Consider the following 15,036-nt stretch of genomic DNA (forward strand, 5'->3'; position numbering starts at 1 on the left):
GTCGTTCCTCCCTCGGGCTGGGCCACTCCGACGGGAGCGCCGTTCCACCCTCGGGCTGGGCCACTCCGACGGGAGCACCGTTCCAGCCCCGAGCTGGGCCGCCCTCACGGGAGCGAGCCCAGTGCAAGTCCTGACTGGCTCTGCCTCCGGAGTCTCGAGGCCGCCAGCTCCGCCATTAGGCCTCAGCGCAGACGGAGGCAGAGAAGGGGGATACGATAAAAAAAAGTTGTATTCCCCCGAAGAGAGAGACAGCAAGCCCCGTTTCAACCCCCCCCCCCCCCCACCCACCCACATAAACACAACCTAAAAAACAAAAACTAACTAGACAAAACGGAAAAAAACAACATAAAAAAGTAAAGACAAACGGACTGCAGGCGAGCCGCAGCCGTTCACCAGCGCCGCCACTTCCGGTCATGTTTAACTAGCTCCCCTTAAATGCATCTTCACTTTGTTGTTGGCTAATTATTTTTCCCTGCATTGGGAAAATGCCCAAACAGGCTACTTCCATATCTTCACCAGCTCTCTGCTATATTTTTTGTGGGCACAAGGAATACAATTGAAGAATGTCCTAGTTTTGGTTTAGTATATCAAAGTGTAAATTGTGCAGAAACCACAACCAAGTATCAAATGGCTCTGCCTCCAGTTCCATAAATGTGCATTTAGAGCGGGGATTATTCGTGGCAGGGAAACAAAACTAAAGGGCCTGTCCCACTATGGCGACCTAATTTGCGAGTTTGGAAGAGTTTGCGCTCGCCACAAACTCGCAGCATGGTCAACACGTGGTCCTAGGAGGTCACTGTATCTCTCCTTCATGCTCGAGAGAACTTCCCACATACACGCGGCCTCAGTTTGGTCGAGCAAAAATTTTCTGCAAGTAAAAATTGGTCTGCATGGTTCTTTTGAACTCGTAATGCAGTGGTAGTAGGTGCACCATGTAGTTATAGGCAGTCGAGGTAGCTGTAGGCAATCTCCTTTGCTGACCAGGCATTTTAATTGGCTCATTGGAGTTTTCAGAACCAAGGAAAACCGACTGGTAATGCCTGCTAAACTTCATTAAAAGTTGTCTGGCTTCTTAAAAGTGTCGCCACTCCTTCTTCACCCCCCCCCCCCCCCCCCCCCCCCGCTCTCTAAAGGACTTACCGTATGCTGTGCCAGCTGTCTTTTACCTTCCTATTCATCGCGGGTGTGAATTTCAGTCAGCGCTCCCCCGCTTTCCCTGGCCCCCGCCTTTGCGGTGTGTATGTGTGTATGCTTGCTGACGGTCGATCCAGCTCGCGGTTTCATCGCTGACGGTCGATCCAGCTCGAGGTTTTTCAGGCGAGTGCCCTCAAGCTTGAAGGTCGAAGACAGTTGCTGAAAAGTCGCATAAGTGGGAAAGGCCCTTAATCTTTTTCACCATAATCCAGGAATTAAAACTGATTGCATTATCTGACTGCACATTTAACCATTTCATCACCAATTGAGAAATACACCCAGAATACTTTGTCCCTGTACTTGTATTATAAATACTGGGCAGTATTACGTTGAAATTGCAATGTAAGCAGACTTGAGCATTTGGCAGTTCAGAATGGAAGTTCTATTCTGATGCTTCTTTTATGATTGCTCACTTGGCTATGTGTACCATATAATTACTTTTGTTTTTGGGGCAAGAAGCAAGGGGTAAATTCACTGAATCTGCTCTATGATCCAGCATCAAGACTGATCCAATGTTTCATGCCTAGTTGCGTGCTTGATTTCCCATATCCTTGATTCTCTTTTGTATCAGGACTATCTGTTTTTGCCTGCTACATCTCTTTTATTCTGTCATTTGTATGGCCAGAGCATCCAACAGCACCCAGACTTTACAACATCAGCAACACGTTACACAAACAAAAAGAGCTTAACAGTCCCTTAACATACAATACAATACAATACAATTCAATTTATTGTCATTTGGACCCCTTGAGGTCCAAACGAAATGCCGTTTCTGCAGCCATACATTACAAACAAATAGACCCAAGACACAACATAATTTACATAAACATCCATCACATTGCTGTGATGGAAGGCCAAAAAAACTTCTCTCTCCACTGCACTCTCCCCCCCGATGTCAGAGTCAAAGTCAAAGCCCCCGGCGGGCGATGGCGATTGTCCCGTGGCCATTAAAGCCAAGCCGGGTGATGCAAGGTCGCACACCGGGTCTTGGTGTTAGAGCCCCCGGCGTGCGCTCGCAGCCCGCAGCCATTCCAAGCCGCGCGGGGCGGTGCTGTAAGGCCCCGCTCCAGGTGCTCTTCAACCCCGCAACTCGGGCGGGAGAAGTCGCCGCTGCGGAAGCCCCGAAAAGCGGTCTCCCTCCAGGGACCCGCGGGCTCCCGGTGTTACCGTCCGCCAAACCCGCAGTTGCAGCCACCGAATCTCCGGGGGTCGGGTCGCAGCAGCGTCCACCACAGCTCCACCCGCTCTGGACTCGGCCAGCTCCGCGACGGTGAGGTGAGTAGTCGGCACCAGAGCCCCCGGTCTACCTGTTGGGGGCCGCTCCTCGGGAAGAAAAGGTCGGGTCTCCCGTGCAGGGAGAGATTTAAAAGTTACCCCCAACCCCCCCACACCACCCCCACCCCCCCACACACATACCCCAACAAAAATAACAAAAACTACATAAAAACATAGACATAAAATAATAAAAACGCAGACGGACTGCAGAGGCCGCAGCTGACGAGAGTCGCGCCGCCTACCGGAACATTATTCATATATCAGAGAAATTCCCTTTGATCTTTGCTTTCTCACACTTTACCAACCAGAAACATCGTCTCCATTTCTCTCCAAAGATGCTGCCTGTCCCGTTATTTTGCTCAGGGCCACAATCTGTGTTTTCTAACTTGCTTTCTCTGAATTTCGATGAAGGCTTTCATGTCATAGGAGCAGTATTAGGCCATTCAGCCCATCGAGTCTGTTCCGTCATTCAACCGTGGCTGATCTATCCCTCTCAATCCCATTCTCCTGCCGTTCACCCCCCCTCCCCCCAGCAATCCCATTCTCCTGCCGTCTACTGCCCCAGGCGTGGAGACCAAGGCAAAAATACTCAATGCCTTGGTCTCCACAGCTGTCTATGGCAATGAATTCCACAGATTCACTACCCCCTTACTAAAGAAATTCCTCCTCATCTCCTTTCTAAGGCTGTGCTCTCCTTTTATTCTGAGGCTGTGGTCCTAGACTCTCCCATTAGTGGAATTATCCTCTCCAGCTCTATCCTGACCTTTCACTATTCGGTAAGTTTCAATGAGGTACCCCGTCATCCTTCTAAACTCCAGCGAGCACAGGCCCAGTGCTGTTAAATGCTCATTATACGTGAACAAAATAATGCCTGGGATAATTCTCGTAACCCCCCTCTGGACCCTCTTCAATGTCAGCACATCCCCCCCCCCAGATATGCGACCCAAAACACTCACAATCCTCCAAAAGCAGTCTGACCAGTGCCTTGTAAAGCCTCAGCATAAATGCTAGCATCGTATTTACCATCCTCACTACTGATTCAACTACACCAGCACTCCCAAGTCCCTTAACGCCTTCAATTTCCGAATCTTCTCCCCATTTAGAAAGTAGTCGATGCTTTTATTCCTTTACCGAAGTGCATGACCATACACTTTGCTATGTTGTGTTCCATTTGACACTTTGCCCACTCTCCCAACCTGTCCAAATGCTTCTGCAGAGTCCCTGCTTCCTAAACACTACCTGCCGTTCCACCTATCTTTGGTTCATCCGCAAACATGGCCACAAGCTTTCAATTCCCTCATCCAAATCATTGATATACAACATGAAGAATAGCAGCCCCAACACCGTACCATGCGAAACACCACTAGTCACTGGCAGCCAACCTTCATTCCACTCTTTGCCCTCTGCCATTCAACCAACTATCTATTCATGCTAGTATCTTTGCTCTGATACCATGGGCTCTCGTCTTCCTTAGTAGCCTCACATGTGGCACATTATCCAAGATCTTCTGAAAATCCAGGTAAAGAACACCCACTGACTCTCCTTTGTCTATCTTGTTATTTATTTCCTCAAAGAATTCCAACAGATTTGCCAGGTAAGATCTCCCCTTCACAAAACCGTGCTGACTTTGGCCTTTTTTTTAATCATATGCTTCTAGGTACACAGAAAACTCATCCTTTATAATGGACTCAAATCTTACTAAAACTGAAGTCAAGATAACCTAATGGTTTCCCCTCTTTTGCTTCACTCTTTTGTTGAACAGCTGAGTAATATTAGCAATTTTCCAGTTTTCTGGGACAAGAGTAGTGATGCTTGAAAAATGATTCTTGAAAAATCACCGCAAATGCCTCCACAATCTCAAAAACTACCTGAACCCTAGGGTGTAGTCCATCTCATCTAGGTGACTTATCTACCTTCTGACCATTCAGGTTCTTAAGCACCTTCTCTGTCATAATAGCAACTCCACTAACTACTGTCCCCTGGCTCTCTTGAATTTCATGCATGTTGCTGGTGTCTTCTGTTGTAAAGACTGACAAAAGAAGTTTATTCAATTCATCTGCTATTTCTTTATTCCCCATTATGACTTCTCCAGTGTCATTTTCCGGCACTCTTGCCTCTTTCATACTTTATATATTTGAAGAAACTTTCCCCGCCCCCCTTCCTCTCATTCCCCACCCCTTCCTCTCTTAACCCTTCACCTCCCTCTCTTTCTCCGCCCCCTTCCTCTCCCCGCCCGCCCCTCCCTCTTCACCACTCCCACTACCCCATCACCCCCTCTTCTCCTCCACCACTCTGCATCCCTTTCACCACCTCACTGCTTCAGCCGCCTCCCTCCTCGCTTCACACCGTCTCCTCCAGCACTCCCACCTATCCTCCCCCACCCTTCCGCTTAAATTAAAATGTAATCTCGTTTGATTAGATTTTAATCTGGCCTCTGATGTGTAAAGATGTATATATGGCTGCTGTCACTCTCATGATGCAGTTTATAACATATCTAGCTATTACTAGACCAAGTGCAGACCCGCTGGGTCTGTTCCCCCAACGTGCGGTTGTGGGGGGGAGGCGGCATGCAGCGTCACACACACTAACTACCCCCCCGCACTCACGCTAATTACCCCCCCTTGATATAATATTAATATTATTAATTTGCTCCTTTTACCCCATAACCACCGTATCTACTGACACATAGCCCCCATCTGGCAGTCACATCTGGGGGGGGGGGGGGGGGCGGGGGATGAGAGAGAAGGGGCAGAGACAGAGAGAGAGACAGAAACACAGAGAGAGGGGCAAGAGGGAGAGGAGGGTGGGGAGGAGGAGAAGAGGAAGGGTGGGGAGGAGGAGAAGAGGAAGGGTGGGTGAGGGGGGGGAGGAGAGAGGGGGTGAGTGAGGGGGTGCTGAGAGGGGGGCGAGGTGGGGAGCAGGGAGGGGGAGGGAGGGTGGAGGGAAGATGGTAGGGGGTGTGGTGGGGAGGTTGGTTTAGGGGAGGGTGGGGAGGATGGAGGGGAGAAAGAAACATAGAAATTAGGTGCAGGAGTAGGCCATTCGGCCCTTCGAGCCTGCACCGCCATTCAATATGATCATGGCTGATCAACCAACTCAGTATCCCGTACCTGCCTTCTCTCCATACCCTCTGATCCCCTTAGCCACCAGGGCCACATCTAACTCCCTCTTAAATATAGCCAATGAACTGGCCTCGACTACCCTCTGTGGCAGGGAGTTCCAGAGATTCACCACAAAGAGTGGGAGGGGGAGAGAGAGGGGGGAGGGCGGGAGAGGGGGACAGAGGATGTGCTGAGAGGGGGGTGAGGTGGGGAGCAGGGAGGGGGAGGGAGGGTGGAGGGAAGGGGGGTAGGGGTGTGGGGAGGGGGGTTTAGGGGAGGGACGGTGGGGGAGGGGATGGAGTGGAGGAGAGGGAGAAAAAGAGGGGAGAGAGAGGGGAGAGGAGAGGAGGGGAGAGGGGGAGGAGACGGTGGAAGGGGGAGAGAGCGAGAGGGGGGGCGAGAGAGGTGTGCTGAGGGGAGGGGGAGAGGTGGGGAGCAGGGAGGGTGGGGAAGGGGTATGGGGTGTGTGGAGGGGAGGGGGGTTTAGGGATGGGACGGTGGGGGAGGGGATGGAGGGGAGGAGGGGGAGAAAAAGAGGAGAGTGAGAGAGAGAGAGGGGGGAGAGGAGAGGAGAGGGGGGGGAAAGGAGGGGGGGGGGAGAGGAGGGGGGGGGAGAGGAGAGGGGGGAGTGAGGAGAGGGGGGAGTGAGGGTGTGTGCTGAGAGGGGGTTGAGGTGAGGGGAGGGGGAGGGGGAGGGGGGGAGAGGAGGGGAGAGAGAGAGTGCCTTTTTATTTCAACCCAAACAACCATTTGCAGGCAGTGCTTTTTTACTTTAACCATATTTTCATTTTCAAACCACATTAAGAGTACTTACTCATAGTTGTGTGGACATGTGTTCAGTGTTATTCACAGCTCAGAGAAACGTGACCCTCTGCCTTCCTCCATCTTGAAGAGACTGAATGAGGCACACCACTTCCTGGTTTTATAGTCCCTCCCCCCTGCTGCCAGCGGGGGCAGCAGAGAGAATGGAGAATTTTGTAAAATCATTAATATCTCTGTTATATTTCATCGACGGGAAAGATCCTCGGCACACATACGGCGGAGGGGGATTCTGAGCGAGGTGGCCAAAAATGACGGCCGTAGGTGGCGGCGTTCTCTCGGAAATCGCAGCACAGATCGCCAAAACCGGTCAAGAACAGAGTTTTAGTAATATAGATAGAAGGAAGTCAAAGGATATTGATTTATTTTTAACAGTAGCATTAAATTATGTTAAAATATTCCTGGAATTATGTGCATGCAATAGATGTTAAAGTTAAAGTATCACAATGTTTCGAGGATCAGGCAAGGAAAATATGTTAATTCTTCAAATGCTGTTTATATTTCCTGCCAGGATTTGAATTCTTTTGAACATGGTCAGTTTGGGAGATACAGGCACCTGATTGATGGATTGTTGAGAGATGCTGGTGATGACCTAGCAAATGTTGAAGACAACATTGCCATTTTACAGCAATATGGGTACCCTGCAGAAGCACTACAAGATCGGTGTGAAAAATTATTTTCTCTAGCAATGACTTCCACCACACACTCTCTCCCTCTCGACTCCTCCCTCCCTCTCAACTCCTCCCTCCCTCTCGACTCCTCCCTCCCTCTCGACTCCTCCCTCCCTCCCTCGACTCCTCCCTCCCCCTCTCGACTCCTCCCTCCCTCTCGACTCCTTCCCCCCCTCCCTCTCGACTCCTCCCTCCCCCTTGACTGCTCCCTCCCTCTTGACTGATCCCTCCCTCTCGACTCCTCCCTCCATCCTCTCTCTCTTTCTATGCTTCATGTTAGCGAAGGTTAGTCTATTTAATTGCTCTGGTTTGCATTAAGCACAACCTTATCAATACTGCTCAGAGAAAAATCAAATGAATCCATTCCACACTAATTAACTTCTGCTTTTGAAACTCCACAGTGTGTTTCATCTCCGAAAGCAGATGCGTATGATTGCGAAAAAAATATCTGATCGCTGGACTGTGCGTACCAAGTCAATGTACAATCTCAATCAGAGAGAATCCGGGTCCTGGGATGAAGGGCTGTCAAGATCGACCAATGAGTTATTCACCTGGATACAACAGCAAAAGGTAAACATGATTATAAAGTGAGATGATCTATTACAGTTCAGGTTTTTAATCATAATTTCCCTTGTCATCTTTCTGAATTTCTTCTCAAGAGGTACTAAGCTTTTAAACATGTTTATATTGTTCCATTTGGTCTCCCTTCAGCTGTAGGCTGAAGGAACACCTAATACAGGTATATAAAATTATGAGAGGCATAGATAGGGTAGACAGTCCAGAACCTTTTGACAAGGTGGAAATCTCAAAGGCCAGTGGGCACAGCTTTAAGGTGAGAAGGATAAATTTTAAAGCAGATTTGTGGGGCAGGTTGTGTACACTCTGGGTGGTGGGTACCAGGAATGCATTGCCAAGAGTTATGCTGGAGGCAGCTACATTGGGAGCATTTATGGGGCTTTTAGATAGGCACATGGATATGCAGAGAATGGAGAGAGATTGATCATGTGCAGGCATGGGAGTTTCGGTTAACTTTGCATCATGTTCAGCATAGACATTGTGCACCAAAGGGCCTGTTATTGTGCTTTTCTCTGTGCTATGTTTTAATTTTCAACAAGATTAATTTTCAGTCTTACTTCAAATAGGAGCTCATATTAGGTGAAATTAATGTTTGACCCTTCCAGACATTATCCATCAGTAATTGTTATGTGAGGCCAGTTCTCTAGATACTTTCAAGAGAGAGCTAGATAGGGCTCTTAAAGATAGCGGAGTCCGGGGATATGGGGAGAAAGCAGGAAGAGAGTATTGATTGTGGATGATTGGCAGTGGTGGCTCGAAGGGCCGAATGGCCTACTCCTGCACCTATTGTCTATTGATCGAAAGGGTCTGAACCTATTATACTGACATAGTTAGCAATGTTCAACGCTACAAAAATGTTGTGCCTTTTGGTTCATTTGGACAGTAACAGTCTTGAGGCAAAATAGTGTTAAAATTGAAAATATGTAAGTAAAAATAATTTTGGGGGAATATTGGTGTTGGTTTATTAGTGTTATATGTACTTGGAGACAATAACAAACCTTGTTTTGCTTGCTGGTACACAAAAACGCTGGAGAAACTCAGCGGGTGCAGCAGCATCTATGGAGCAAAGGAAACAAGGAGGTTGTGTGCTTGCTATCTGATTTGATTGGATAGTAGACAAAACAAGTAGGATAGTAGGTTTTTCATTGTACGTTGGTACACATGACACTAATGAACCTAAAGTGGAAAAAAATCTTAAATCATTCAGCCTTTTAATGGCAAAACACCTGCAAAATCTATTATTCATGCAAAGCTTGATTTATTCTGTACCTTTTTTAGCTTCTAATCTTGAATGACTGAGAAATGTCATCAGCTCTGTTTGCAGCAGGCACCTTTGCCTGCATGGCTCAAGGTAATGGGTTCAAGTATCTTAGATTTCCTGCGAATGAAAGGATGACCATTTCTATGTGGTTAAGCTACTAGACCAGTTTCTAGAAACCTTACCTTTTGCTATAACAGTTGGGGAATTAGATGTTTTCATTTGAGTTCAACATAAATGTTGGCATGGCCAGTGACAGCCACACATCTTGCTTGAATGGAAATAACTTGGGGTGCAGATTATGAATGTATTCTATGTTCTTGGCCAATGGACACTTACACAGGAGGAAGCCATCATTGTTTTGTTCTGAAGGAATCAGATATTCCTAATCTTTTTAGCCACAGGAGTATGACAAAGGGTACTCACTTTTGCTGACGTTCAACGGCTGAAATAAATGTCTGTGCCGGTCAAATCATTTGCACTCATAGGTTAGAAGTTGCTTTTGTGCATGATGGAGTATATGTAGCAAGTTAGTTTTGCAGTCATTTGGAGGGGAACATGCTTGTCCAATTAAATATTTCGGGACAAACATGCACACCTGTCCATAATCTTAACCAAATGTAGCATTTTAGGTGATTGTCTGGGGTAGATGGGAAGCTCCTTGCCTGTTCCATCCTCTTGAATTGTCTGTCTTAAACTGCAATCAGCGAAAACACAGAGAAATTCCCCCTTCCCAGTCCGCTGACCAGTCTCCCCGTTCCCAGTTGTCCGACCAGTACGTCAAGTAGCCCTTGCTTTCCTCTCTCTCCACCCCCCCTTCCCAGTTCTCCGACCAGTCTTTCTATCTCCGACTACTTTTTATCTCTGTACCGCCCAATCCCCTGACATCAGTCTGAGGAAGTGTCTTGACCCAAAACGTCACCCATTCCTTCTCTCCTCAGTTACTCCAGCGTTTTGTGTCTATCTTCGATTTTAACCAACATCTGCAGTTCTTTCCTATACATAGAGAAATTAGCTGTTTATATTGTGCAGGCTAAAGGGCCTGTTGCACGAGCATACGACTCCATGCTGCAAGCGCGACCAAAAGGGCTAGTCCCACCAGCATGCGCCTGCATGCGGCAAGCGCGACCTAACGTGGGCGCTTGAGCCGTACGGCCTCGCGGGGTCGGTCCCACTTCGATCGCCGGAGCCGTATGGAGTTGTGCGGAGCTGGTCCCGACATCGCGCGGGGCTCAGAAAAACTGACCATGTTTAAAAATTCCGCGCGGCAACGGCCTGCCGGCCCGCAGCCGTGTCACTCACTCGACCTCCGCGCGGCTCCCGTTTCTGGTTTGGTCGCGCTTGCCGCATGCAGGCGCATGCTGGTGGGACCGGCCCTTTAGGTCGCGCTTGCCGCATGCATGTCGCATGCTCGTGGGGCAGGCCCTTAAATCATTAGTCTTAATATTCTAAAGATAATGTGTTATAATGACATTGGGTGTGCAGAAGATTTGAATATGCTATTATATACAGTATTGTAAACTCACTGTGTACGTATATTAACTGCATCATAATATTCAAATAGGATTATGTACACTGATTAAATTGGTTTCTGTCCCTGGGTAGGGTCTCTTGGATTCTCAAGAATGGGGTGTGGATGCAACCTCAGTAGAGCAACAGATGAATAATCACAAAAGACACCATAAGAGCCTCGAAGATGGTCGCTGGAAAATCGATAAAATCAAATCAGAACAGGTAAATGCCATGCTTTTTTTGTGATGGCGCAGCATATGGACACCTCCAAAAAGTTTAAAAACTAAATTTTTGCATTTTTAGTATTACGAAAAGAATACTAAAGTTTTTTAAATAAAATATATTAATTAAGTTAGTCAGTCAGGCCCTTAAACAGCTATGCAGCTTATAGGATGATGATCAGCTACAAACATCAACAGCAAGGAAAGATGTGTACTGCACCTTTTTTTTGGCGACAATTTAGAAACATAGAAAATAGGTGCAGGAGGAGGCCATTCGGCCCTTCGAGCCAGCACCGCCATTCATTGTGATCATGGCTGATCATCCCCTGTCAATAACCCGTGCTTGAGACAAGATTGGATTGTTCTAATATTGCTGTGAATTCCTCATGAAGTGGAGATGACATGAGGTAATTTCCAAACGTCCAACACTACTGGAAGATCTCCAGCGGCCAGGTTTTCCCATGTTTCGGGTGCTATCCGTCTGTACCAGTAACACACAGATCCTCAATATAAATAGTAAAAATAAACATTCTTCCTTGGCTGAACAAAATGTGAACAGGCAGTAGAGACACTCGTTGAGGATGGTTGCCCAATAACACAGATGTAAGCTGCAGTTGGGTGCCTGGTCATGTACGAGGATTTCTGCTGCGTTACGTGGCCCTCTCCGAACAGCACAAGATCAAACTTGTAGTCAACAGATTCAACTGTCATCATGGTGAAAACTGGAATGTTGTCTCGGCTAACAAAAAGCACAGGGGGGGACTGTGATTGTAGCTTTAAAGAGGTCCTGGGATCCAGGACCATCTCTCCCTAAAACAGTTAACATAAGTAGATAAGAGTGGAAAAAATGAGTATGCTTGCCTTCATTAGTCATGGTGCAGCACTTTGGTTAGGCTGCCTTTGTTGTATCGTGTGCAGTTCTCGTCACCCCATTACAGGAAAGATATTGAGAGATTGCAGGAGAAGTTTAGCAGAATGCTGCCTGGATTAGGGTGTATAAGCAGAGGCTGGCCAAATGGCTTGGAGTGTTTTATCTGGAACGCCAGAGGTTCAGTGGAGATCTAGTAGGAATGTATAGAATTATGCGAGACATAGATAGGATAGATAGTCCAGAACCTTTTACCAAGGGTGGAATTGTCAAAGACTGGAGAGCATATTTTTAAGCTAAGAGGAGCAAAGTTTGAAGGTGTTGTGCTGCCAGAGGTAGTGGTGGAGGCAGATACGATAACGCCATTTAAGTGCCTTTTAAATAGGCACATTGATATGCAAGGAAAGAAAGGATTTGGATCATGTGCAAGCAGCTGAGATTAGTTTATCTTGGCATCATGTTCAAAACAGACATTGAGCTGAAGGGCTGTTTCCTGTGCTGTAGGATTCTACTTTGTATGGAATCACACATCGGGGACTCATTGAAATGATTGCATTTGACGAAATTAACGAAAATCTGCTGGAGACTGGGGTGGATATATATCCTCAGTCACTTTGCTAAAAGTGCAATATAATAGTGACTACATTAAACCTGGCTTCAAAAAAATTGATTTCAATACAACTACATTTCTGCAGGGGCATGTCTCCTCCAGGTAGGAGACAGGGCATGTTTAGTGACGTGAGCAACTACATTTTGTACACGCAGAAGGACTCACTGCCCTCTGCTGGTAACATTCAAAAGATTTTTGCCCAAGAAGAGAAAAAGTGTACTTTGCGTCTATCTTAGGTATAAATCAGCATCTGCAGTTCTTTGTTTCTTAGAGAAAATAATGCTCTGTTTCCACAAACTGTTTCTTACCAAAAAAGATGTAACGGCTGAATACTGCTCTTGGCTAGTGCACAATTAGTGAGTACTCAATAAATAAGTCAAAGTGCAGCAGAATCCTGGTGTTCAATTTGTGCTTTAAAATGTTTCCCAAGTCAGGCTTATAAAGGCGACAGTAACTGCACTGCACAATTAGGATTTATATACCTTTGAATAAAGTTAGCCTAAACTGGCAGACAAAATGCCTATCAACAAAGTTTGCAGATTGAAAATAATTTTCACTTATGGCTAAATATCTCTGAAATTCCGTTATTATCCCTACTAAGAGTCTATAACTATTTATTTTCATCTCGTTGTGACATAGAAGGAGGCCATTTTATTCTTTGTCTATGCTGGCTCATAGAGCAATTATTTTCCCATACTAATTTCTCTTTGTAACAATTCTGTCCATATTATTAACGTAGTGCGACATAGCTGGTAGAGCCTCTGCCTCGCAACGCCAGAGACCCAGGTTATATCTTGTCTGTAGAATTTACACCTTCTCCTTGTGAATGAGGGGGTTTACCACAGTGCTCCAGTTACCTCTCACATCCCAAAGACATGCGGGTTTGAATGATGATTGGCCTCTGTAAGTTTTCCTATTGGGAGTGGATGCAAAAGTGGGATAACAGAACCAGTGTGAGTAGGTGATTGATGGTTGACGTGGACTATGTGAGCTGAAGGACATGCTGTGAGCTGAAGTTTCCATGCTGTGTCTCTAAACTCCCCTAGGATTCACTGTACTCTAGGTAATTTATGGTGGTCAATTAACCTACCAACCTATTTAGGCTTACGTACTGCCCTGTAATTAAACATTTTTTTCCTAAAAGCTTAAGATGTAGAAAAACATTTATTTTTTGAACTCAGGGGGTCATAACTCAAGAGGCCGATTTTCTTATTCTGATGTAGAACACTGCCTGCCCCTCAACCATAATGCTGTTATTCTTTGTTTCTTACTAATTAAATATGAGAACAGTTAAGGAAAAAAAAATACGTGCCAGAATTGCTAAGCTACATATATTAAACAAGGCTTTGCAGCTGTCTGACACTGCTGAAATGAATTACAGGTTCCTTTCTGGATTAAGGCGGGCTATTATCCGAATGGAGAAAGACTGTAGATCAGAGAAGTACAAAGGAACTTCGATGTCCTGAATCACATAAAATAGGCCCGGAGGTGCAACAAGTGATTAAGACACAAATGACATATTGGCTTTCATTGCAAATGGATTGGAGTTTAGAAAAAGGGAACTATTGTTGCAATTGTATGGGGTGTTGGTGAGGCCACACCTGGAGTGCTGCTCACAGTTTTTAACCCTTATTCATAGACTCGCTTTGGAGGCAGTCTAACAGAGGTTAATGTAACTAATTCTTGAGGATGCCAGGATTGTCCTGGATGAGGGGTAGGCCATTCATTTAGTTAAGAATAAGGGTTAGGCCATTTAGGATTGAGATGAGGAAAAACTTTCTCTCCCAGAGAGTTGTGAATCTGTGGAATACTCTGCCGCAGAAGGCAGTGGAGGCCAATTCACTGGATGTTTTCAAGAGAGATAGATATTGCTCTTGGGGCTAACAGAATCAAGGCATATGGGGAGAAAGTAGGAATGGGGTACTGATTCTGGATGATCAGCCATGATCATTTTGAATGGCAGTGCCTGCACCTAATTTCTCTGGTTCTATGTCCTATCATATGGTTAACAATGTTAGAGTTTTTTGCAGTTTAGAAAAAATGAAGTGTGATCTTATTGAAACATGTATGAACCTGAGGAACATTGACATGGTAAATGTCAAGTTGATTCCACTAAAGGAGGAAAATTGAGCAAGGGGACATAGTTATAAGATTAGTCGGTGGCCATTTGGAACTGAAGTGCATATGAACAACACCTATTGACTATTGTCATCCCTTTTCCCTTAATGTTACATATTTCTGATGGATTTGTTTGTGCTGGATAGAATGTGGCACAGATTCACTGGGATATCGCTTGCATTGGAGGACTAATATCATAAGGGGAGATAGATTCGATAGGGCTGGCTTATTTTCCCTGGAATGCAGGAGGCTGAGGTGACCTTGTACAAGCATCTAAGATTATGAGAGGCATAGATAAACAAAATATATTAAAGGGAATCAAAAACAAGGGAATAGGCTTAAGATAAGTGGTAGGGGGTGTTAGGGGTAAGCTTTTTATACAAAGAATTGTTGATACCTGGAAATCGCTGCTAAAGGAGATGGTGGAATCCATTACCATTACTATGCTTGAAAGGTATTTGGACACATACTTAAATAGTCAAGGCATGGCACGATACAGTTCTGATGCAGGCAAATGGGATTAGTATGGTGGACATGGTGGGCTGAAGAGCCTGATTCTGTGCTATACATCTCAATGATGCTAGCAGGAATTTATAAGTAAACTAATTGAAATTAGGTAAAAGATATCCCGCAACCTAGTAATAGGTCTTTTGGATTTGTTGACTGACGAGCTTGCGTCTTGGTTACAACCAACTACCCAAGACCTGATATCATTAGTATCTTTTGTAATTCAAAATACGTTTTAATTAAACTTGAAAGAGGATTAGTTGTAAGAGACTTTAACTGTCTTGGACAGCGATTGGCTAAATATAA

General features: G+C 45.9%; 1 protein-coding gene across 3 annotated transcripts in view; it reads left to right on the plus strand.

The window, feature by feature from the left end:
- Positions 1 to 15,036, plus strand: part of LOC116971858 (desmoplakin) — a 66,958-nt gene that overhangs the window by 14,812 nt on the left and 37,110 nt on the right. For all 3 annotated transcript variants that reach the window (XM_033019016.1, XM_033019015.1, XM_033019017.1), the window contains 3 exons: positions 6,901 to 7,052; positions 7,462 to 7,630; positions 10,500 to 10,628. In XM_033019016.1, the coding sequence (XP_032874907.1) occupies positions 6,901 to 7,052; positions 7,462 to 7,630; positions 10,500 to 10,628 (450 nt within the window). The remainder of the gene's footprint in view (positions 1 to 6,900; positions 7,053 to 7,461; positions 7,631 to 10,499; positions 10,629 to 15,036) is intronic.

This window comes from Amblyraja radiata, chromosome 4, assembly GCF_010909765.2.
Source record: "Amblyraja radiata isolate CabotCenter1 chromosome 4, sAmbRad1.1.pri, whole genome shotgun sequence".
Lineage (NCBI taxonomy): Eukaryota > Metazoa > Chordata > Chondrichthyes > Rajiformes > Rajidae > Amblyraja > Amblyraja radiata.